At 35.4% G+C, this 26,990-nt stretch overlaps 1 protein-coding gene and 1 long non-coding RNA gene across 3 annotated transcripts in view; both read left to right on the plus strand.

Annotated features, from left to right (window-relative positions):
* Positions 1–5,375: 5,375 nt before the first annotated feature.
* The window catches only part of LOC135838854 (vitellogenin receptor-like), a 31,066-nt gene continuing 9,451 nt past the window's right edge, over positions 5,376–26,990 (plus strand). The window contains exon 1 of the mRNA XM_065354653.1: positions 5,376–5,701. Within this exon, the coding sequence (XP_065210725.1) occupies positions 5,698–5,701 (4 nt within the window). The 5' untranslated portion in view covers positions 5,376–5,697. The remainder of the gene's footprint in view (positions 5,702–26,990) is intronic.
* Positions 6,428–16,334, plus strand: LOC135838869 (uncharacterized). Of its 2 annotated transcripts, none has more exons than XR_010557489.1 (5): positions 6,428–9,532; positions 14,184–15,294; positions 15,364–15,556; positions 15,639–15,818; positions 15,894–16,334. It is a non-coding gene; the product is annotated as an uncharacterized LOC135838869 (long non-coding RNA). The 2 variants fall into 2 exon arrangements; XR_010557488.1 differs by having other exon boundaries at positions 6,433–9,532; positions 15,162–15,294.

The raw sequence follows: 26,990 nt of genomic DNA on the forward strand, positions 1-26,990 counted from the left end.
GAAATTACAAAAAATTGAGAAATGGGATATTTGAGTACCAGCGCAAAATTTTATTGAGCTCAAAATTTGGTAGGATGGGGGTCTTTTGGATACTAATAAACCCTGGAAAGCTTTTTAACGAAGCTCAATCAAAGGGGTAGGTTCAAAATGGTGGTTCCAAAATTTTCCAAAAATCAAAACCTCCCAATTTTTGCCCCCGAGGGTTGAAAATGGAAAAATCACCTCGCATAACGTTTATCTGGTTCAAACAGATTTATTACGCTGGAAAAGTTTTTGAAAATAATACTCAGTGGTTCCGAAAATTCTTTTTTTATTCACAACTTTGGGAACCCCTGGAGCCCGAAAAATGATCATTTTGGGTCAATTAACCACTAATTAGTATTTGGGACATTTATTACAACATTTTAACAGTGGTCGAATCGATAACTGTCCGGGCCCAAAAAGTGGCCTTATCAATACTCTTCCTTTTACAAAAATTTCACAACTTTTTTATTTATTTTTAGTGACTTTATCGTGTTTTGGACTATTTTCATGTAATTTTAAAACGTATTCAATACTTTTTCATGTTTTTTTTTTACCCTCAAATTATATTAGTCCTTCTGCAGGGAGCCCCCATCCCCAGATTGAAAATATATTTTAGACGTGGTAAAACATGTTATATAAATGTGAAGTAGAAGAAGTTATCGTGTCAAAACTTTTCTATAAATAAATTCTTTTTCAAGAAAAAAACCTCTCCTGGTTCCTGAAATTATTTTGCCATCTCTGTACTTCGTACGGAGATCTCTGCAGTTTGAAAAAAAAGATATTATTTCTTTACAAAATTTATAATAGGTAGGTATAAATTATGAAAAATGTTCGCCCACTTTCATCTTTTTTATTTCAATTTTTCCAACTTGAAAGCTATCAACGTTGTGAGAGGTGTGAGGAAGAACATAAAGAAGTTTTTTCATTATAATTAGTTTATGACACAGATAGATGTATAGGTACCCTTATAGAAAATTTTCAAACTATTTCCTTCATTTTACTTTTTTTTTGTTTTGAGGAGCTTCGTACAGGAGAGCAAGTTTATTTGAATTTTTGTTGTGAACTTTGAAGCACTTAGTCCGACTACACTTTTTTTAATAAAAAGTTTCACGAAGTCAAAAAAACACACTCAAACGTTGAACAATAATTTTAATGAATGATGTATGTTGTAGGTAAGGTGATAATATACACTACCATAAGTAAAAAATATTCATATAGGTATAGGTAAGTAGGTAAAGCAAGTCTTACGTACATTCTACATAAGTAGTGACATTTTTTTTTTTTTTTTTTTTTGACATTAGTCTAACGGAAAACTCTTCTTATATTAAATCCATATCTCAAAAAACATACTATTCCAACGAGCAGCAACAGTAGCAACACAAGAACAACTCCAAAAAGTACCATCCAGACGGTATTCGCCATCTTGAGATTTTCTGACAAAATCCAACTTGTAGTATAAGTAAATCTGAAATATTAGTTCCAATGGAAGCTATTCACTGTAAGTAGCTAACGTAAGTACCGAATAAGTATCTTAACACCGAGAAGCTTACACCTCGACTGAAAACTTTTCATCATTATAAAATAATCGAATAAACCACAAATGATTCACAATTTTTTCAATATTTGAACACTTACTCATACTAACAAGACGAGTACTTGAAATGGAGTAGAAAGTGGAGTGCCTATGTCTTATCTACAATTATTACTTATAGGTAGGTAGATAGGACAGGTATATTGATTATCTATGTGTGTAAGTGTATACGAGGAAGGAAGTGTTAAATATTAAACAACAAAACTATTGTTTTGCGGTGCTTTTTTTCAGTTTTTTGACCTCGGTGCGATTTATAGGAGGGGGGGGGGGGTAAATGTTGCTCAAATAAGCAGCTACATATTTGTATTTTTTTTCCAACGCTGCTAAATTGGATTCTATTGTTTCAAATGTTCAATTTTTACCTTCCTAGTAGGTACGTACAACCTGTGTTGACAGTAGTAGACTTAATTCGAAGACGCTGCAAAAGGATAAGAACACCATAGCATGGAATAAACTTTCAAGACAAACAAAAAATTATCTTATTTTCGAATAGATGGAGCTTAGCAGTGAAGGAAGTTCGTGGTTTCCCATCAAAAGCTACAAAATTTGTAGTTGTTCTACATACTATTTTGAAATTTAAAATGTAACATAGGTAACTACATTGATTTAATATTGAAAAAAAAAGAAAAAAAAACTTGGCATGCAATATTATTTTATATTTCTTTTTAACCTACTTATAGTCCGGCATATGACAATAGGAGTAATTGCACCCCCCCCCCCGCCGATCCTCAGGGACAACTTCTTTCTTGAAGGGGACATCCTAAGGAACATTTTAAAGCAAAGTTGCCAAAAAAAAGTTGGCCTGCCTTACAAAATGGCGGCCATTTTGATTGACAGGTCAGCGGAAATCGCAGATTTTGCGTTTTAATATAGGACTTGCACGAACTTTTTCAAACTTTACAAAGGTAGGTCGAAAGATCATGCAAAAATTTATCACCTGTCAAAATTTCAAGTGCTAAAGTGCGTTTTTCGATTTTTGGTGAATTTTTGAAAATCGAATTTACTTAGGTCAAAAATGAAGGAAAAAATCAAAATTTCACCAAATTGACCAAGAGAGCTGAAATTTGGGATATACCCTATTTTCGACATGCCAAATCGATTGGAAACGGTTTCAACCCGTTTTGAGCAGTTCTGGAGCCTCCAGTAGATTTTTGAAACTCCAAATTCCCACAAAATTCCATCAAATTGGAGTTGTAAAGCTGAAATTTATTGTGAAAACTAATTTCAATACGCTACGAAGTACTGCAGTTGAATTTCAAGTCGTTTTGGAGCCTCCAGCGACTTTTTGAAAATTCCTGAAACCTCCAGCAGATTTTTGAAACTTCAAATTTTCACAAAATTTCATCAAATGGAGATGGAAAGCTGAAATTTACTCTATACTCCATTTTTAACAGCCTCTGACGACGACTTCAGGTGGATTTCAAGTCATTTTAGACCCTCCAACAACTTTTTTGAAAATTACTGGAGCCTCCAGTAGAGTTTTGAAACTTTAAATTTTCATAAAATTTCATCAAATGGAGATGGAAAGCTGAAATTTACTCTACAACCCAATTTTAACACCCTCTGAAGACGACTTCAGGTGGGTTCAAGTCATTTTAGGGCCTCCAGCGACTTTTTTGAAAATTACTGGAGCCTCCAGCAGATTTTTTAAACTTGAAAATTCCCCAACATTAATTCATCAAATGGAGTTAGCAAGCTGAAATTTACTTCGCAGACTACATGGCGGTTTCAATAGTTTTGAAGCTTCCAGCTATTTTTGGGAAATTTCAATCGTCATACAACCCAACCTTTCAAAAAGTTGCTGGAGGCTCCAAAACGACTTGAAATTCACCAGCAGTCAACTTCGTAGCGTAATGAAATTAGTTTGCAGAATTAATTTCGATTCTCCATCTTGGTTTGATAAAATTTTGGGGAAATTTCAAATTTCAAAACTCTACTGGAGGCTCCAGTAATTTTCAAAAAAGTTGTTGGAGGGTCTAAAATGACTTGAAATCCACCTGAAGTCGTCTTCAGAGGCTGTTAAAAATGGAGTATAGAGTAAATTTCAACTTTCCATCTCCATTTTTGATAAAATTTTGTGAAAATTTAAAGTTTCAACAATCTGCTGGAGGTTTCAGGAATTTTCAAAAAGTCGCTGGAGGCTCCAAAACGACTTGAAATTCACCTGCAGTACTTCGTAGCGTATTGAAATTAGTTTTTAGAATAAATTTCAGCTTTACAACTCCAATTTGATGGAATTTTGTGGGAATTTCGAGTTTCAAAAATCTACTGGAGGCTCCAGAACTGCTCAAAACGGGTTGAAACCGTTTCCAATCGATTTGGCATGTCGAAAATAGGGTATATCCCAAATTTCAGCTCTCTTGGTCAATTTGGTGAAATTTTGATTTTTTCCTTCATTTTTGACCTAAGTAAATTCGATTTTCAAAAATTCACCAAAAATCGAAAAACGCACTTTAGCACTTGAAATTTTGACAGGTGATAAATTTTTGCATGATCTTTCGACCTACCTTTGTAAAGTTTGAAAAAGTTCGTGCAAGTCCTATATTAAAACGCAAAATCTGCGATTTCCGCTGACCTGTCAATCAAAATGGCCGCCATTTTGTAAGGCAGGCCAACTTTTTTTTTGGCAACTTTGCTTTAAAATGTTCCTTAGGATGTCCCCTTTAAGAAAAAAAGTGTCCCGGAGGATCGACGGGGGGGTGCAATTACTCCTATTGTCATATGCCGGACTATTATACATGAAATAAATCTTCGCTCTTTGGATTTCCTCATTGAAAAGACGTCCAAAAAATATACCTCACCAAGTCAGATTTAATTTAATTTTACAAATTCTTGCAAAAATTCAAATTCAATTTGATAAAATTGCGGCTTATTAATTGTTTCGTGTCTTTTTATTTTTAACATTTCGAATTGATTGGTGATAACTGATATTAGTTTTAAGCTCTTTATAGGAACCTTTTCATCCATTAGATTTTCAAATTGTCCAGTTTTGGAAAAATTTTCGTTTAAATAACCAAAATAAAACACGAAATTAATAAATTATTTCAACTCAAAATAGCTTATAAAAATATACACAAGGCCCTGGCTGCATGAAAAGGCTCAAAACCATATTATCAACTTGAAAATTCCAAAATAAGGTATTTGAACCAAATTTAAGCTTTCCTATCTCAATTTCATCAAATTCTAATTCTTCCATAAAAATTTTGGGAAATTTCGAATTGTCAAAAATTCAATAAAAATTAGAAAATGAAATTCAAAAGCTGAAATTTGTCTTGGTGGATGGTGATGTATTTTAAAAAAATTAGTTACCTAATTACCGACAAATCTACCTGATGGGCTACCTAAATGAACGAATATTTCGAGTAAAAATTCAATAAAACGTAATTACAATTTGCGATATGCGTACGCCCATCACATTTGTAACATTAGGTATGATATATCCGTTTCAAAGCAACACATTTGCGCTATGAGACACACCATAGCCTATACCATTATCAATTACAGATAAGCATTAAAATACGATGTACTATCATACACAGTCGACAACGCGAGACAACAAATCGTGATGAATTTATTTACGAATAAATCCATTCATTCATTTATGCTTTCAATTAGGTCTAGTTACATTATTTACATACGTATGCTGGCCAATGTCAAAATGGCTCAAAGTCCTTTTTATAATTTAAAGGATCAAAGTACCTATGCAATTCGTCACTACAACTCATACACTTCTAAATTATATGTAGTGATTGATACCTATTCAGTGGGTAGGTAGTAGGTACCTAAAACGTGATGTGATAGTTCGGTATTAACAGAGTACGCTTTGATCTAACTTTAATTTTCTTCGAGTCAGTGGAAAAGATTATTCGAAAATACGTATCGAGACTGAGTTCCTCCGGAAGTTGGACGATAACGTTTCTCAACTCAACCCACGATTGTTCATGAAAACACATTAATGTAGTTATTAACTACGAGTTAATGTGCTATCGTAATGCAGTTTACTTGAATTTGTGATTATTGTTATTTAAAAAAAAAAAAACGTATAAGAGTGTTACAATACTTGAGTAATTTAAGCTTTTGCGATGAGTAAGTTATCAATTATCATCCTAATAATACTTATTTATTGATGTAGGTTAGTGCGTTGGGTATCCACATTTAGGCTTAGATAGGTACTCACTCGCAGGGTTAAAATAAAGCACCAAGTAGGATGCCAGGTATGATAAAGTGAAGGAAGTACACGTAGGTACTTTGCCTTTGTGATAGAACTGTATAACTTGCATGAAATCTCTTTGAAAAAATAGAAATAGTACTTACCTAGATATCATCTGTGGAGTACCGAGATGAAGGAGAAAGGGACGATTGCGAGACTCTAAGTAGATTCAAATTTGAGTACAAAAATAATAAAACGTTGTTTGGCTTATTTCTGATGAACCAATTTTTTTCTAAAAAATGTTCGCTCTAGAGTGATTTGATTTTTATTTTTATCGAGTTCAAGTGACGGAATTATGAGCTGGATTTTAAAAAAATTATTTCAAATTTCGACTTTCTCTTTTATGTAAAAATCTTGTTTTACCTTCCTCTTAGAAGAATCCTGGTCATGTGACTGGTGACTGGGTAGTGGGTATCTCTATATTTTTGCTATAACTTTTTCTCATCCTAGGTAGTTTGAATATTTTCTTATCTGAATTTTATTTTCAACTTGCATTCGTATTACACCCCCCCCCCTTTCAATTGATGATATTTCCCAACATTATGGCCCCAAATACGAGTATCACTTGAAAAATGGCCACAAAGCATTAAATTATCCTAAAATAAAAGTTGCTGTGGATCTTCACGTAGATAGGTAACCATACCAAAGTCTGACATGAAAATAACCGTTCCTGATCCCATTTCGAAGCCTCCAGAGCAATTTGTTCGCAAAGAAAGAGCATATATATGGTACCTATCTGCAGCTTTGAAAAATTGATTTCCAATTTGCGTTTGAATTTAATTACAAATACAAATACTTACAAGTTGATCAAAAATTAATTGTGGTAACTACTTAAAGTGGTCCAAAGAGTCCCCACTCCCCAATAAGCATCAACTCGAGTGCTACAGGCTGAAATTCATTTACAGTTGATATAGTTAATTCTCGAATGACTATTGAAGAGAATATTATTAGAAATATTACTGAGGGGAGAAGGCTAAATATTACTACGTAAGTAGTTAATATTTCCCTATACCTGGCTAGTCTATGGGTGTCGGAGAGCTCAGAAATCATGCAGAAATACTATATGCATTTATGATCCGATGTAATAATAATAACACCAAAACGATACAACGTGTCTAATTGATTTATTATTATAATTCGATCATGTCAGGTGAATCAAGATATAAAAGAATTTACATAATTTTACATCATTAATATGGACACCAGTCCATATTATGCGTCTCGCGCTAATGAATTAAGATATAATACGCTAAAGTATTATTGTAATCGAAGGTGATGAATTATGCAGGGATGACAATAAACCCTAATTTTGCATACTTACGAAGAAAGAGATTACTTCTCAATACTCGTAAGTATGGGAAAAATTACCTTATTAAATAAATGATGAGGTTACTCACCAAGGTCCACATAATGTCCGCTTCTACTGTCTCTTTCAAGGTGGCTCACTCATACTAGGCCAGGCGACAGCAATGTATTACACGAGGTACCTATTCTACTAGCAGTAGGAGTGATGCCCGGGAAGATCTACTCCATACCCAATAATATCGCGATCGGATAGTTAACTTATTCGAATCACGACGTAATTTCATTTTAACCACTATATGTAGTGGGCAATGCCTGGATAAATAGGGGATAGGTACCCTTACTGGATACCTTACCTGCCTGTCACATCTACTAAGTTTCATATCTGAGGAAATGCGCGTTACGACGAAGCACCGGCGAGCTCGAGATACCTATGCTAAGTAATTTTGGTGCGATCGCGATGCATTATATACGCATCGCGATCGATGCGTTGCTCGATGCGTTGCCTACGTCACGACCTTTGCGGAGTTAACACGTTCCCACCACTTACGTTCACGCTACCTAGTTATGCTTCGAATAACTACCTACGTAGTTGTGCTTCTAATAACTACTTACGTAGTTGGGCCATATCTCACCATATCATATGCCCCCCGTGGGGTTAACTCAATTGAGTAACAATCGAGGAAAGTCACGGTTATGACTTAAAAAAGCTATGGGAGATAGGCCTCAACTTCCCCCCTCTTCCCCTCCTATCCAGAAGCTAGACTGATGAGGCTATAGCTCACCCCTGCCCCCCGTTACTTGCTGCGATTGCAGACTATTTTGAGTTGACAAGAGAGGTCGAAAGATGGGTGGGGGCAGGCATTGTGGGAACAAGGGTCACCATATGATTCCTGCACCCCTCGATTACTTGATGTCAGTGAGCAAATTCGAAAATTTAGAACACAAACGAGCAATCGATCCAGGGGATACATTGGAAAGGTCAGTGACCCTAAACATATCCACTAGAGAGAGTAGTAGAGGTGGTGTGTTAACGTGTTGTTGTGGGGTGTATTTAGAATTTAAAGTTCAAAAAATTTTGTTGAAGACACCTAAAGTGTAGAATACTGTGACAGAATCTAACTATTTGTATTGTTTTTTACAACTTCAAAATGGGGTCAGTCAAAAGAGGAGCTTACTTAGCACGGTATCTCCTATTTTAAGTACATGAGTACAGCAGGTAGGTGCATCGGTAAGTACATATGAAACTGATGTGTAGGTCATTTTTTGAAAATTGTAATGAATTTTTTGTATGTTTTTTCTTTTTGTTGCAGGTTTTTTGGTTTTTCAGAAATCCGGGATCTTTTATTGTTAGACTATGCGTTTCAATTTTAGTATAATTTTTTATATGAAGCTTCCTGCAACCTTATTAATTCATGTTTCTTTTATGTGTGTTTCAGATTCGAAGAATTCCAGAAATTGTTGAAAATGGTGAAAATAGAAAAAGAAAATGATACCAAGGGTCAGTGCTCATCGATATCATAAAAGGTAAGAGAATGGAAAATTTTTCATTATCCCTACTTTGATGCCAAAATTGTAGCTGTCTGTATTTTATACTATTTTCTCCTAATTGTATTTTGGTTTATAAACAGCAGACTGACCAAAGGTTGTTGACCTATTCACAAAGTGGCCTGCACGAAGGAGACGAAATCAACGGACAGTTGGACCAGTGTGCCTCCTCACCATTATTGAAAGGTAATTGGATAGTTTCGTACTGAGATAATTAATATTACTAAATACAACTAAATAAATAATTAGGTACTTTAGAGTAGAATTAGTATGGAGAGAGGAAAAGAAAAGAAAGATAGAGATAAAAATAATATGTAAGATTTAGATTGATTTGAAGGAGAGAGGTTGTTAACGGTTCTCAAAAAAAGAAAAAAAATATTGAGGTAAATAGTTCAATTATTGAGAAAGAGAGAAAGAAAGATAGAGAAAGAATAATAATCATTCGAAAAAGAGAAAAGAAGTGAAAATAAAGAAGGGTCAAGAGACATTATATGAGAGAAAGATGAAGAAAGCGAGAAGTATTTATGCTAGGTTTACATTGTTGCCTATCTTATATTTATAAGGTACAATTGACACGTCAGTTTTTCATATAGAGTAGTTTTTCAGCTTATAGTTTAATATTAGTATTTATATTTTAAAATAGATAGAAATATGTTGATCGTCCGCATATAATTGATTCAAATGCTTTATTGCTTTTATGTTTCACGCTGGAGGAAATACATGGTTCATTGTGTCAATTTTCATCGGAGGAGGTAGATGGATCATTGTGCTACGTCTCACTGGAGTCAGTTCAATCGCATGTAGCATTGCAGTCAATTGGTCAAAATGTCATGGCGCTATGGGAGTGAAAACATAAGGTAAGTTTTGTATATTTTAACATATTACATACTTGTCTTTTTTGGGGTATATAATTTTGGAAAGAGAAAATTATTCAAAAAAAAAATCTAAATTTGTTTGTTTTGGATGCTAAATGTATGGAGAGAAAAGTAATCTTTTGAGATTTCGATGCAAAATCAAACTTGATCAAACTATAAAATTCGCTAGAGAGATTGATTTTTTGGGGTAGATTGGTTAGGAAGTATCGAAAGATTTTAGTAATTATTGGAGCTTTATTACTTGTTTTTCCGATGAGTGTCTTTTAGTCTCTAGAGACTAAAACCATTACCGTTTTTCTGGACTGGCATATTTCTTGTTTTGGCTGTAGTTTGTATCTAAAAAGAAAAGGCTTGATTATCTTGCAGTATAGCGATGGTATAATTGTAGTCAAAAAACACAAGTACAAAACAAAACGTAATATTTCAAAAAATAATAAAGATCAATAAATTAGCCGATATCTGTAAGGTAAATACGTTGATATTTAAAGGGATAATCAATATATCACTAAACGTCTATAAATAAATAAATTATAACACTAATTCGTCGGCTAAGTGCGGAAAGGTGCCTCGTGAAATTCGTTACTTGATACCTGTGTAAAACTGCCTTTCCACACTGAGCGCCATCTATCAGTCCAAGTTCAAATCTAAAGGCATCTTAGGTGATGGGAAGGGTGCCTTGAGGTAACATAACTTTTGGTTTGAACATTTGGACTGATAGATGGTGCTCAGAGTGGAAAGACCGTTTTACACAGGTGTCAAGTAACGAATTTCACGAGGCACCTTTCCGCACTAAGCCGACGAATTATCCTACAAAATTCACGATTATCGTCATAAGTACAAAATTAAATAATTGAGAAAAAATGGCAGGGGTACAAAATACTAAATTTTTGTACAAAATAACTTAGTTATTTTAAAGTAAATTATTCCTAATGGTTTCTATATACGAGAGAATAATCAAACAATGTCTTTTTCGAAAATAAATTAAAGATGATACGAAAATTAAAGAAAAAATAATACGGATAGGGTATTAAATTCCATCATAAACGACATAGGGATTATATTGTGAAAGCACGAAAGGGAAACATAAAATGAAGGGTTCGTTTTCGTCGATTTTCATAAGTTGTCATTTTTTCGCTGGTAGCCAGCGTCTTCAGGATATTCGTCATCGGATTTTTCGCTTTCTGAACCATATTCTACCGCTGTTTCAGCATAAAATTGCGCGTATCGTTCTTCTTCTTCCTCTTTTACTGCTTCATCGAGAAATCGATCGTTATTGGATTCTGTATCGACGTTTTCGCATTTTATAAATGCAATGTCTTCGAAGTATGGGAAGGGATTTGTGGTATCGCTGGGTGAATGTTGGTTCGTATGTGAAGTCGAAGGTGTTTCTGGCTGTAGAGCTGGGAATTCGGCTTTGTGCGATGGTGACGTTATCGCTAACTTTGCAATCTTCGCTTGAACTTGTTTTTCTTCAGATTTTCGCTTATCAGCCAGTTTTTTCTCTGTAAGCTGTAGATGCGCTATTTGATTTGAAAATTTTGCAGCGTTTCTTCGTTTAATTTTGTCAGACGTAGACGTAGAACTACGTTCTGTATTTTTAGGTTCGAAATTATCCGTCGTATCCATATCCTCGACCGAAGAAGTCGCAGACTTAGAGCTTGAATTATTGATTGTCGCTTCGGAGTTTTCGGATGTAAAATCGTTCGTCGATGTAGAATTTTGATCGGTAATCATCTGTTCAACCGTCTCTGTTGTGACCGTAGACGTAGAACTCGGTTTTGGATTATTTTCGACAGATTCTGACGATGATAGAATTGAGGAAGTATTGTTCGGCGTTTCAGTAGTTTCTTCGGATGATGATTGATTTTGAGATTTAGAACTCAACACTTGATCTTTATCGGGAGGTGTTTGTGATGACGAAACCGTAGACGTGGAACTCGGTTCATTTGTTTTTTCTCCGTTGGACGATGATGGTTGGGATTGGGAATTTCTAAATTCTTCTACTATCGCTTGAATCGTCTGCTCCTGAGTTTCCATTGGCGTATCCTTTACCTTCTTTTTTAGTTCGGGAATAAAACGGCTCTTTAGGGTTCCAAATATTGGGGTATATTCTGAATTATCGTAGTAAGGTCCTATCTCATCGAAGTGGGCTTGACGTGAGTGTAGCTCGGAGAAATGATCGTCTATTCGGATCACGAGACCATTAAAATTTTCTATCCAATGACGATCAAGAGCAGCACGAATACGGTGGAAAGTTGCTCGATCAAATGACGGGTGGGGGATGAGAGGGACGATGATTGCTTCTCGCACCTTCAATTTGTTCAAGACGCTTCCTAATAATCGTAGGGTCTCCTTGAATTCCTCCTCCGGCGTTCTCTGTAATATATTCGCGTGACCGATGCTTATCATTATACGTCTTGGTAGGATTGTCCAAGAATCTAAGTATTCCATCAGGTCCTCGAGCAACAGGTCCCTTCGGTATAGGTCGCGATCCAGTATACCGGCGAAAGGTCGATTAATTTCCAAAATTCTGGCTAACGCTTCAACGTGCCCGTCTCCGACCATTAATATATCAAACGTGAAGTATACGCTTCGGTAAATTTTTGGCTCGTGCTCGTATCCCGCTGCGGTGAAATACTTGGGGTAGGAATTAAGGGGGTAAAAGGGCTGGATTTCATTGGAGCTGGTATGCCATCTCAGCCAATATCTACGGTGGTGACTCGCTTTGTTGGCGCTCGTACCCTTAAGCTGTTCAAGCGGTAGAGATCGTTCTTCGGCTTGAGTGTGTTTTAAGATTGAAGGTCCTTTTTTGGGAAATCTCGGTTCACTTGATGACCGGTGTACGTGTGGTTGGTTGTACGTAGCTGAGTTGTTCGTGGTCATAGCACCTGAGCGACGATGGTTTATATGGTTTCGTAGATCGAACGTAGGGTTGCCGGTATGTTGGTTCCTAAACGATATCGTTCTAGAACGATTATCAATATCCGTGATGATCGGAGCTGGTGGAAAAATGCTTGATTGAACCATAAATGGTCTTCCATCTGTAGTATATTCAACGTGGAACGTAGAGGTCGTGCGTATCGGGAAGTACGTCGGATTTCGCGGTGCCGGAAAATAGTTACCATTTACAGGTACGAAGTCGTTTGTTAGGTTGGAACGGGGTTTATATAGTGTAGCTGGGTTTCGCTCTTGATAAGGTTCAGCCACGTCACCTCGGTGCTGTAGCACTAATTTATATCGTGCCTTAATTTCTTTATTTTCGACCGCTAATAACGCCATGCGATGTTTGAAAATCGCCATCTCGTCTTCTCGCTTGCGTGTCTCGTAGTCTTCGAGTTTAGGATTCGAGGATGAGGAAGGGCTTCTTTTTACTTGGGCCACATCGCCCATGGACAACTTCTTAACGCAGCGGGGATGTTCGCAGGGCGTCACTGTTTGATTTCGCTTATTTCTTTCCGTTTTCCCTCTCATCATAGCTGCTAGGCAGCGGTGATGATAGAGGTGCTGGCATTGCGAGATGTAAGTCGGGTTTTCTTCATTAAACGGCACTACTGTCAAATGGCAGTAGTCACATCTTTCTGCAGCCATCGTGCCGGCAAAATCCTGTATTTGTCAGAAAATGAAAAAGAAATTTTTTGAAATGATGAACTCTAGAGTGTCTATTTTATATCTATAGGGTGATTTGTATATAAAGGAATATTCGAAGAAAAGTTCATACCTCTTTTCGTCGCTATATTACGTCGGTAATTTTCATAGAGTTACATTCAATATTATGAAATCGTACACCATTCAAGTCTTCTAAATTCGAAAGGAGCACTCTTTTAGAACGGTTATCAGTGAATGTGTTTTGAAAAATTTTGAAATGAGATTTTGTTTATGTTTTTTGGTTTGGTAGGATTGTGCAGTATAGCCAATCCGTACGCGCGTGTGTCCTATGAACCGTAACCGTAACGTAACGAGTTGCTCATGCAACAAGTATCTGTGCATCAACAGCTGATTAGTTTTGGTTGGAAAAATGCCGAATTCGAATTTTTTACATTAATCATGGCCGAAAGTATTATTTTTGCTGTTTGTAGTGTTGTTACTTTTTTATTTTTGTGTAGCCGAATGAATGATTGTGTACGAACTTTAATAATATTACGCAGAGATGTTACAGTATACTTGAGTTTTGTACGTGTTAACGAAATAATACTAAGATCAGTGATAATCTCGTCTATATTTTCAAGTATCACGAGGGAAAGATACACAAACGTAACAACAATAGAAAAAAATGTCATGTGTAAGTAAAGTATTAGGTATTCTTTTACGTAACTAAATTTACACAGTCGTTCTGTATACCATTTTTGTTATTCATTTCTTATGCTCTATGGCTAAATACAAAAAAAAATTTACAAAACTAAAACAAAAATGCAAGAAACAAAAAAAATATAAGAAAAGGCATGACTTAGTTCTATAACATGAACACAGAATGTATGGTTGAATCGATATACAGCGTCAGGTTCGTAATACGAGATAAAATACAGGAAGTCATATGATGCGTGTGATGAGTTTTTTACTTCGACACTTTCGATTCTCATTCTTTTCGAAACTGGTAGCTTTTATTGTTATTGTGCCGGATTTTCTGCTTCGACAGGTGGTTCGTACGGCCTTACGTTTGCTGCCGCAGCCGGAGGCATCCCCAGCGAGATTAGGAACGAGATTATGTGCTGGCGCTCCTGCCAGGTAGCATATAAAACGCCGTCGTTGACGGTATGAATACGGTAATACCTTATGCGTAAGACGTGCTCATCTCGTGCAAGACGCTGTACCGCGATGCCTGCCAACGTCAGGAGTGGAGGAGTGTCGTTATTCAAACCGGCGGCTACCATTTCCGGGTCCTCAAGTAAAGGTTCTTGATGTTGGATTACCTGGACGTTGTTGTGCGCCAGGTTAAGGAGCAAATCCGCGGCTTGGTGCACATCCATGATCATCCCGTTTTCTCCAATGTCGCCTTCCATATTTTGTGCTAAGTTGTTCTGGTCATTCGGTAGGAAATTCGGTGGTAAAGGATCGAGTGGCGGCATTCTGGTTGTGTGTGGTGTAATCGAGTACTTGCAGGCAAATTTTTCGTATCACGTTAACTGCACTTGTCGCGAATGTTTATTACAAAGAAAATGATCCGCACTCTATATCGCGAATGTATATGTTAACGAAAAAATCCGCAGTCTATATTGCGAATTTGACTAATGTCGGTTCTAGTACCGGTGTTATGAACTCGAATTGAAAATAAGAAAAAATTAACGCGAAAAAAATGGCGAATTATAAGCGAGGCTTTCTAACACGAATTGGCTTATACCAATGTACGACTATTACTGAGCTGAGAATATGAGAAGTCGACAACCAAATCACGACAAAGTCGAGACAAGAAGTCGCTTGATAAAAAAGAAAAAAAATAAAATATCAAAAGATAGGTCCTTATCGCGAATTTCCTAGAATCGTATCCGTTCGGCTGGAGACGATCAAACGGGGGTGACGTAATTTTGGTACAATAATATTTTATTGCTTTGTTCGATGTTTTAACGATCGCCAAATTACTGCCTAGTTAACAATGTGTAATTTTTTGAATGTGCAGGTGTTCGATTTTTGGGGAAGAAAAATGCTTGTCGAAGATTTATGGTCATCCATCAAACAGTGGTCAAGTTTTCAGTGGTGATATTGGCGACATAGATTGCAACATTTTCGACGTGGGATCAACCGGTTTTTTCGTGAGTAAATTTTGAGTATTATTTTATCATGGATTATGAACATTTTAATTGATTTTTTCAATTCTACAGGGTGTTTAGAAATGATCGAGACGACAAGAAAAGGTTCAACTGGTATTGGATGTATTAGTCGATCTATATCGTGATCAAGCCTGAGGAGGATTTTTGGCATTCCTCATCCTAGAATTTGGAATTTTTCGGGATTGGATCGAGATGACAGGTGTGAACGTGTTCGTGATTTTTAAACCGTATTAACGACTGAAAGGTGAGTTACAATTTTTTACCAATATATTACGATTGTTCCTTTTTAATTTTGATCATTTTTGTAATCTCTTTACTTATTTCAGGTACGATGTTGAAAGTTGACTCGCGAAAAGGAATGACCTAAATCGATCGAGCTTTCAAGATTTATTTGAGGCTACGGGAGCTTCCCATTATCCTAGCATTTTTGGGAAAGTGAAATGGAATTGACGACTAGGAATGTGTTTTGTAATCATCATCGGGGGAAATTCTTGAATAACAAACAAGTGAGCTATAAATTTGGATTTTACGTGTGAATATTACTCCTATCTATTTTTCGAATGGTGTGTAATTTTGTACAGGTTTTCAGAATTTGAAATTTTGAACGATATGAAGATGGATCTAGATCCTAATTTGCAATTTCATTCATCGTGTGAAAAAGAATAAAAAGCTTCAGCGGTGTGTTCTCTCGTCCCTGGATACTACTTCTCATATAGGTAAGAAGTATTCAAATGATTTTTAAGTAAATTTTTTGTGTACTAAAATTCTTTGGTACTTCTTAGATTTTTTGAAAAAAATATATGATCGTTTTGAGTGCACAAAAGGAGCAACGTGGGACCGAAGAATTTAGCAACCGGATACATGCTTCAATATTGGGTGAGAGTTGATTGATTTATTTATTTAGACGCTGTTAATTTGGATTATGATCGAGAAGAATTTTTTGAAGAAATGTGGACACGGATAATGTGTATTCGAATCGAAGAAAACGAAGATTTCAAATTTCACGACGTGATACAGCTTGGGATAACGGTGACGGGTAACAAACGAAGGCTACATGTGTTTTTGAAGTATCCAGCGTTTATTATCCGTAGCTGTTATTTCCTCACACGTTCGCCAAATATGGGTCTTACTTTATTTTCTTGTTTCTCATAATTTTAATTTAATAAATTAATTTTATTATGGGGTAGTGGTAATGAGAAAGGAGTATTGGCTACCTAGATGAAAGAGTATCCAGTACTCCTTATCCGTAGCTAATATTCCTTCAGGATCTTCCAAGTATGGTATGTGGATTTTGCTTAGCCGAAAATCAGAAACTTCCGAAGATTTATCGTGCTATTTCTCTGACTTGCGGTCATTCTAGCGGATATCGTCCAGCGGTAAAGAATGACGTACACTTATGTTTACGTGTGTACAGCATTCTTTACTGTTTGTCGCTATTTTGCGCAATCAATGATCAGAAAAGTTATGAAATGCTTTCATCTAGGTATTAGTTGGGGGTATTGGAGGTAAGAAAATGGTAGTTGCGTATTTTGAAAGCAACTCGCATTTTCTTCCCTTTAATAAATCTTCAAGGGAACCAAAGTACCAACGGGATCACGAATTTTTAGAAAATTGATTATCGCGACAGGTGGCAAAGAAGGAGAAGATCCAGTTTTATGTTGATAAACTGCCGCTGTTCCTCCCCTACCAATTTTGTGAACTAATAAAGATGGAATTATGGGAAAGAACAACGAAATGACCTATAGCTTGTTTGAAGCAACGAGGGACAAAGATGATCCACTGAGTCAGTGGGTGCTCTCTGTCCTTCGTAGTTTTGGATAAATATACTACTTGAATTTTCATCGTTAACAGGAATGATTTGAGAAAAATGAAGTTTTCTGACCTGAATATTGCGGCGAGAAAAGAAGATGAAATTCTCATAATTTTGTGCAATCCTAATTATTAAGCTCTGTAATCACTACCGTAAGGTGTCATATTTTTATCTATTTTCTTAGATTATTTTAGGCAAATTAGTTTTATTATGAAATGATCGGGGGTGTTTGTGTAAGAAAACGGTAGCCACGTGTTTTACGAAGTCGCTACTGATTTCTTATTCAACGCACACTCCTGATTAATATCAACGATTATTCTGCCATTTTAACTATGGGGCCTTTGAGGGTGTTTGCTGAAGGAAAGTGGCGGTCGCGAGTTTGTGAGTCGCCACCACTTTCTTATTTAGCAAATACTCTTAAGAAATGTCAACTATTTTGAGATTTTTGCGTGAAAAAGAAGAAAGAAGAAATTTGATAAATTTTCAATATAAGGATTAAATTTTGTTTTACGTAATCTGAATTAAGGTAATGATATAGGCCTGAGTTAGGTTATGATTTTGAACTGATTTGTATTAATTTTGTCATGATATCTAATGAAGGTGGGGAGGATTTTTTCATAACAATATTGGTCAATATATCCCCTCATGTGGTTTTCGAATAGGGTATTTGGGACAAATGCTATGGTAATTTTTTGTAAAATAGTAATGCACATGAGAAGCGATTTGAATCTAAGCGGATTTTAATTTACGTAGGATTGAGCTGAATGAAATGGATTCCTTAGAGACATTTCATGCAGTAAAAGAAAAATTTACCACCAATGAGTCGTAGAACTTATTGGGTGCATTTTGAATTAGTTTATGGGGGAGACTGAAGCATATGATTGCAGGGTATGGTTACTTTATTATCGCATTTCTTGTAATTTTTGGGACTAATTTTGTCACTTGTTGAGTAATAACTAAGTCAGAAAAGAACTACGTATTTTTTATCCTTAACGGAGATGCGAGAGCCGTATGAAGAGGGTCTATATTTTTACCTATGCAGGTAAATAATCGTATAGGAATGGGTTATAATAACAACACAGGTATAAAAAGGTGAACGACCGACCGCGGTGTAGTGTGTCAAGGTGAGCGTGGAAGTGCTTGTTTGTACCGCGTAATAAAGCGAGGTATGAACGGTTTCTTTTTACTGTATCTTTTTCTACAGGGAATGATGGGGGTATAACGATACGTGAATTCTATAATTATTATAATTCTAAAGGATATAATTATTAACTAAAATTATTACCCAACACCTAAGTTTCATTAACTACTACTTGTCATCCTGGGGTCGTATTATTGGTTGCTGGAGTGGAGCCTTTTTCTGGTGTTTTTCTTATCTTTTGTGTACGGTCCACTCTCTGCCTCCATTTTCAAAATTTCTAATGCGTCCGCGAGTTGATGTAACTGTTCTAGGGTGCCTAGGGTAGTACTAACGGGAGGAGTAGTGGGAGGGGTGTCGAAAACTGAAGCTCGTGCCCCTGAATATCGCATGGTCGATTGTTTTCTGAAAAAATAATTCTTGCGGCGTATCGCACGTTGTTCGTGCGCTATTTTGCAATTATTAATTTTATTTCTCATGAAAGTATCTAGTAAGTAATTAGGTACTTTAGTATATGCATTATAGCGATAGGGGAAAGTTTTGAACTCATAAATTTTACTATTATTGACCGATTTTTTCGTACAATTAGGCTCGATTTCGATATTTTCAAATGAGGATGGTAGATCTAGTTCCCATATCCCTTCTTGAAAATTTTTTATAGTGAAAAAGTCTTGGTCTGTTTTCATACTTTGTATCCTTTCAAAAATATTTAGTTCGGCTTCCTCAACTGTTGCTATGGTTTCATTCCAGTTTTCGATCTGTAAGTTGGTTTTAGCTGAACATAGAGTTGGCTTAAACATCCCTTCTGTGGAAATAAAGCAAATTTCCATGGGATGTTCGGGATCAAAATTACAAATTAGTTTTCTTTCATGCAAATTGAGCGATATTTTCCAATAATCCATAGAGAGTCTACCCATAATAAATACTTTTTCCGCGGAATCGATTATATAAAATGGGATATTTATTTCTCGATTTCCCAACACCAATCGTATTTCTATGCAATGCTTTGCTATCGCGATTGTCTTGCTATCAGCCAAAGTCAAGGAGATTTGTTGTTTCAATTCTATGTAAGAAAGATCTTTGGGTGCGTAAGTTGTGAGGATATCGATTACTGGTTGAGAAATTATGCTGAGGATTGCCCCAGTGTCCAATTGTAGGGATATATACTTTGGGCCAACTGCCACTCCTACTATGCACGCTGGGTCTATTGTGTCTGGACGTAAGAGCTGTGCCATGGTAGATTCCTTAAGATTTTCAGGATCTTGTAGGTGGCGGAAGGGTTTAGGAGGTGAAGCAGGGGGTATTGGGGTTTTTGAACGTTTTTCTCGCCTTCTTCTTCGTTTGCGAGCACTCCTTGATGTAGTGGGTTCTTCAATTTGTTCCTCAATGTTCCCTGCCATTAATGAACTGAGGGTGTTATCCATGGTTAGTTCTGCTGTGGTTAATGGGTCGAGTTGGATGTTTTGATAAATTTGTGGTGGAGAAGGTGTTTCTGAAGCCAGTGACATGAGTGGTGGAATTTGAGCCGTGATGAGTTCAACTTCCGGTGTGATCGACTCGGGATTTGAAGTTGATACCATCATGGGTGGTGGGGGTTTATCTCCAAGCTCGATTTCTGGTTCCTTATCCCCAGGGTGAATATAGGGTGCTGTCTTTGGTTCAAATAATCGTTTCGTATCTCCTTCTATATTCCTATCTTGATGATCAGTCTTGAACAAGGCAGCTTTTTCAATTCGTTTGAGTTCAGCTTCGATTAATTTTTCGGTTTCCTTATATTGCGAAATTGATGGAAAAAATCTTCGTAAAATTGGGACGAAATGGAATCTCTGACGTACGGGCAGAATTTCTCCATGGGGTCCTATTTTTGGTCTAAGAAACTGTTTTCCACCACGGCTAATAAGCTCAGTTTCTAGAAACTGCATAGATGGGCTCTGTACAAATTTAATTCTAGGATCAGCTGTAGCGCGGGTAAACATTTCCTTAAAGTCAATGTACCTAGAAATTTTGACTAACGGCTCTGATGATATGCGAGGTTTGAGCAGTGGGAATAGCAAAATAATACTTTCTGCTTTCTTTTGAAAAAGTAGATCGAGTACGTCAATTAATTGATCTTCAATGATTTTGTACGGTTTTCGAGAATAATTAAATTCAATTTGGCAAGCCGAGAGTATTATTTTTGAATTTTGAGGAATATCGAGTTGAGATATCCTGTTATGCAATTCCTCTAGAGTGATCTGGTCTCTGAGGTGCTCGGGTAAATGTGTCACTAAGACATTCTCGCCTCGCATCATATAATGCGCTAATCCATCGCCTATCCAAACATATTTTGAAAAAATATCCTCAATTGGGGCTGATTCTTCACTAGGAGCTGCCCCTGGAGCATCTAGTGTGACTCGTTTCCCGAAAGCGTGGATTCATCGTCGTCAGAGTCTTGCATAATTTCGGTGGTCATTAAATTCAAAGCAGCAGTTGTAGCTTGAGATTCTAATTCCTGAGGTGATTCCTGAATTTGAGCAATTGTTTTCTCGATTGTTTCCTCATCGATTAATTGACCAGCCATAGGTTTCGGTGACTCAATTTTTATCTTAATTTCGTCTTTAATCACGGGAATTTCAAAAATTTTGTTTTTGTCAAGTTTAGTTTCTTGAATTTCCATTTTTTCATCGATTGAATCAGCTTTATTTTCTTTCGTTAAGGGAATTTCCTGCATTTCAATATTTTCACTAGCTGATTCAGTTGAGGGAATTTGTGAATCCAAATTATTATTGAAAGTCAAAAAGGTTTGGGTTGCCACATTTTTGAACGATTCTCCAAATGGTGGAAGTTTTTCCGAATTTTCCACTTTTTCTGCGCATTTGGCTAATTTTTCCTCAAAAGATAGGGTCTCATTTTTGGCTTTTGAGTCCAAATAGCGACTTATTCTCTCGTCGAGAGTTTCAATGGGTATATCCGGGTGCAAAATTTCTTGAAAACTTTGAGATTGATCTTTCACTTCGACATATTTGTCCAAATTTTCATCAAATTTATCAGTTTTTTCGTCATTAGGATCAAATTTTTCCAATTTATGCGGTTTTTCATCAGAAGGCTTGTCAATTTCTTTCTTATCCAAGTCATATATCGAAAAGGGTTCAGATTCATCAAACATTTTTCCTATTTCTTCCTCAGTTTCTTTTTCCAAAACTGTGTTTTTCATGTGATCTATTTCTGCCTCAGTTTTATTCTCTAAAACTACAACTTTTGCAGGTCCTAAATTTGGATCATATTGAGGCGATTTTGGGGTCAATATTTCGATCCTAGGTTCAAAAATAGATGTTGGGGGTTCCGATTCAGGTTTTTTAGTCGGTTCCATCGCGAAAAATAATGTTTTGGGTAACGAATTGCTTTCGAAATCCAAAAAACTTGTGCAATATTACCTTAGAGTAAGCAGGAGTTCACTGGATTCTCAAACAGATGAGTTGAGTAGGTAGCTGGATGCGTGAAGGAAGAAATCAAATAGGTAGCCGAGTACTTGAAGGAAGAGCTCCGCACACGTTGCTACTTGTAACACGAATGATTTTTGTGTGTAATGTGGCGGAGCTTTTATTTGTCTAAGGTTCCGGCCAAAATGCATTATGATTTTTGAAAATCTTTCCCACACTCTAAGATGTGAAAAAGATGACATATTTATGGGCTTGGGTACAATGTAAATAAATATAGGATATCTATGTAATATTAGTTTTTAGACTAGATTACTCTATATGTTCTTATATTAATTATGTACATATGCATATAATAAATTGATTCTCTCTTAGCATCTCCGAGTATTTTAATTTGGAAAAAAGAAGCTATTGAGGTGATAAAAATGTCTTTGTATTCTAGAATACTCATGACAGTTTTATCACCATGATAAAAAGGTAAACGAAATCTTATCTTGACGTTTTTATCACCTGTATAAAAGCGGCAAGATAATAGGTGATAATTTTTCGTTACCTATATGATTGTTTGACAGTTTTATGGCCCTAATCATTTTGCTGTACTTAAGGCTAATACCTTTTGGCGCGAGCCTTTAATATGATTAGCATATTAAAGGTATTTTTACGTGTGATTTTTAAATGGGTTTGTTAAAAAAAATATTGAACATATTAGGTGACATTTATTGCTTCTTATTTTCGGATTAGTTTATGTTTATTTATTTTGAGAAAAATACGGTAGCTGAATATTTTATTGGACATTAGTGTCATCCAAAAAGGTGCATTTTTGTTAATTGGAGGTTGGTTGCTTTTGATTAAATCGTTTTTATAGGCATAAACAAAGCATATACTCGCGTGTATAAAAAGACTGATTTTTAATAGAAATCTACAGATCATAAAAATGTCAAAATATTTTTTCAATTATTCAGAACGAAATCTTTGAGTGACAGTTTTATTATTTCGAAATCTCATAAATTTACTCTGTCTACTTAATACACATATTATGCGCCTAAGCAGTATAGCTTATTAGTGCATAATGTGTATGTTTTTAAATAGACAGAATTATTTATTGATTTCTTATGCTCGGAATAATTTTCCCCTGGAAGACAAAGATTTTTATAACTTGGTTCTCACGGACCATTTCTTTGTGCATTGCAAAGGCAAAAAGGTCTTTGGAATGTGGCTATGGAAAGTGTTTCGAAACGAAAACGAGAGTGTTGGTATATGAAACAACCTGATAGTTTGGAGTTTGACTATTTTTTCGAGAAGAAATCTATGTAACAAAGAACTTTATAGGGGTAGATTTTGGTTTAGAAAGATTTAGAAAAGAATGTGAAATTTGGTTTTTTCAGATCTGTTGGGGATTTTTAGATTCTTTTCTGGTCCACTGTGTAATTTTACCAGCCAATACTTCGAGCATAAGTTTCATATTTTTTCGTTTACGAGACTTAAAACCTCAAAATATTGACCGGCATTTTTCCAGTATACAAGAAACGAATTCGTGAGACATAGAATTGTGTAAAGGATCCTGTGTTGTGTATGAAATACTTTTTGGGACTTTCAAAATGAAATTTTGAAATATTTGATCGGAAGTTTTATATGGTTTGTTTTCCCTTCACTGGACACATCCTAGAATGTGTTTCAGTGAGTAGAAGAAACCATGATTTTTGGAAAATATAATTATACTTGTGCTGACCTATTTTTCACTTAGTGAATATTACGGCATTTTTACTATAACCTGGTCTCTGTTGCACTCCAGATTGACACTTTTTCTTATTCAAAATAATCAAACTCATTACGCAGTCTGAAAAATACAGAAAAATGTGTCGTCTGTATGAGCACAGGTAGAGTCCAGATTTCCATATTTTCGAGTATTAAAACTCCTAAAATATGTGATAGTCTAGTCATTTTGCAATTCGTAGGTGATGAATTGATTCAATTTTCAATGCCTTTTTATTCACTTAGCAAATTGTTGGTCAATACATTGAAACCATTTGCCCCCTGAACCCCTGAATTTCTTCAAAGGAATACCGGACAAATTAGTTCATTTTATATTTCCAAAAGGCTGAATTAAGAAATTGAATTTTTCTATTGTTTTAACTATCCTGCATACGAATCCGGAGTTGTTCGAAACGAAATCATTATTTCAGAATTTTTATGGAAAAATGAGGGTTATTTTAGAAATTTTTAATTAGGGAATTTTGTCCAAAATTCAGTAAATTTGAATAGTTATGATTTTATAGTCATTCTTTGACTCCTATCCTGTACCTTTGCAAAGGCTTTTTGGCATGTATAGTTATCGTATACGAGACTATAGAACACCAAAATTCCAGCTGATATATTCTAGCAGACAAGGAATGGCGTATTTTTAGTATCCGAAAACGTAATTTTTATTTAGTTAATTTGCATAAAACGGACTTAGAATTGTTTTTTATTTTAGATCAAAACTGTTTGAGACATTTTAAGTTTCCTATTATTACATTTTTGAGTATTTTTAGCTTATTAAATGTGATTTATTTTGGTTTAGAAACGGATTTTTTAATTTTCAAAAAGTTAAGAATTTTGTCAAAAAATTGGTTTATATTTATTGAATCTGAATTTTCTGTTAGAAATTTCACGGATGTGCTGGGACATATGAATTTAGCACTTGCATATTTTTGAATTTTGGTAAATTTTATTTTCAGAAAATGGTTTTCGGAAATACGTTGGGACATATGCAGGAATTTTAGAATTTTGCATATTTCCGAATTTATGGAAAAGGAGTATTTTTTCTGTTTTGAAAGTATAGCAGAGTATCTGAAATTCGAAGATACGTGGCATGTATGACTTTTTCCAAAAGAGGTTCAATCCACGTCAGGCGCCAGACTACATGAATAGTCAATTTAGACAGGCCACCTATCTTGGAAGATCGTATTTAAGATTTTGCATATTTTCAAAAATCAAAAAAAATCTTGTTAGGAATATTAGAGATTTACATTGGATTTAGGATTGTTTCGAATCATGTATTTTGAAATACATTGAAACATCTGAGACTTTTGAGACCTTTGCCAGCCTTTGCGCTATGAACAAAGAACCTAAAAAAAAGATACATTTTGAGACTATTTTATGATTTAGAGCATAAAATAGACTATTTTTGTTCATTTTTACAGTTTTCAGACATGTATTTAGTGAGATTTTTAACACGAAATAGTTCGATTAAATCATTTTCAAAGTTATCTTCGGATCTAATTTTGACTATTTTTACATGAATTTTGCTCAAAAGTTGATTTTAGATGGATTTTATTAATTTTTTAGTTAAAAAGACTGCATAATTTTTGCCCCTTTTCTGACCTTTGCGACCTTTTAGAAGCAAACACTATGATTCTTGAGTGATTTCCGAGTTAAATAATTTGTCTATTTTCTGCAGTAAATGGGACATACGATTTTGGTAAAAAGAAATTTGTTATACTCGGAAATTTTTTAGAAGAAGTTGTTAAGAAAATTTTCATGCAATATTAGTATGTTAGTAAAAAAAAAAAAAAAATCGCGAATTAGTATACTTTAACTCGTCATTATTTTTAATTTTAGAGGCAATTTAGATATCTTTTGAGTCAGATGAATTGCATACTTTGCCATTTCGTGGTGTTTTTACGAAAAATCATGAATGCAACTATCTCAGTCAAAAGAAGGTTATTTGCAATTTTTCAAAAAAGAAGTAGAAATTTATCTATCTCCTACAGAACTATCATTTGAGTACGGCTCGCTATGTTCTAATATTTGAATTTGTCACCATATTTAGTTTAAAAAAAAATTTGAAAAAATTTGAAAATTTTGAAATTAATTATTTTAAATTTATGGATTTTTTACGAGTATTTTAGCGAGTTTACTGAAGGTATTAGATTAATTTTTTCACTTGAATTGTGCTCTTGAAGAGAGCTTTTTGGAATTCAAGTTTCGGAAAAATTGAAAAAATTGAAAATTTTGAAAATTTTGAAAAAATTTAAAATTTTAAGGGTGGGTTTTTTAGTAAGTCGGACTGAAAATTTTGCAATTTTCAGGAGAATTACGCGGAAGTTGGGCGCCAAAATGATATAGTTAATTCTCGAATGACTATTGAAGAGAATATTATTAGAAATATTACTGAGGGGAGAAGGCTAAATATTACTACGTAAGTAGTTAATATTTCCCTATACCTGGCTAGTCTATGGGTGTCGGAGAGCTCAGAAATCATGCAGAAATACTATATGCATTTATGATCCGATGTAATAATAATAACACCAAAACGATACAACGTGTCTAATTGATTTATTATTATAATTCGATCATGTCAGGTGAATCAAGATATAAAAGAATTTACATAATTTTACATCATTAATATGGACACCAGTCCATATTATGCGTCTCGCGCTAATGAATTAAGATATAATACGCTAAAGTATTATTGTAATCGAAGGTGATGAATTATGCAGGGATGACAATAAACCCTAATTTTGCATACTTACGAAGAAAGAGATTACTTCTCAATACTCGTAAGTATGGGAAAAATTACCTTATTAAATAAATGATGAGGTTACTCACCAAGGTCCACATAATGTCCGCTTCTACTGTCTCTTTCAAGGTGGCTCACTCATACTAGGCCAGGCGACAGCAATGTATTACACGAGGTACCTATTCTACTAGCAGTAGGAGTGATGCCCGGGAAGATCTACTCCATACCCAATAATATCGCGATCGGATAGTTAACTTATTCGAATCACGACGTAATTTCATTTTAACCACTATATGTAGTGGGCAATGCCTGGATAAATAGGGGATAGGTACCCTTACTGGATACCTTACCTGCCTGTCACATCTACTAAGTTTCATATCTGAGGAAATGCGCGTTACGACGAAGCACCGGCGAGCTCGAGATACCTATGCTAAGTAATTTTGGTGCGATCGCGATGCATTATATACGCATCGCGATCGATGCGTTGCTCGATGCGTTGCCTACGTCACGACCTTTGCGGAGTTAACACGTTCCCACCACTTACGTTCACGCTACCTAGTTATGCTTCGAATAACTACCTACGTAGTTGTGCTTCTAATAACTACTTACGTAGTTGGGCCATATCTCACCATATCACAGTCACTTCAGATCAATTTTTAAATTCCCGTATAAAATCTAAAATCCGCTGAAGACTCCAGAATGGTCTATAAAATTGATGTTAGTATTTTTCGAGGTGAAGGATTGAAATGAAATAGGTAATCAGTAATCACTAATCCGGTACTATCACAGAGAAAAATGGTTCGCACATTTTAC

Source organism: Planococcus citri, chromosome 3 (genome assembly GCF_950023065.1).
Source record: "Planococcus citri chromosome 3, ihPlaCitr1.1, whole genome shotgun sequence".
NCBI lineage: Eukaryota > Metazoa > Arthropoda > Insecta > Hemiptera > Pseudococcidae > Planococcus > Planococcus citri.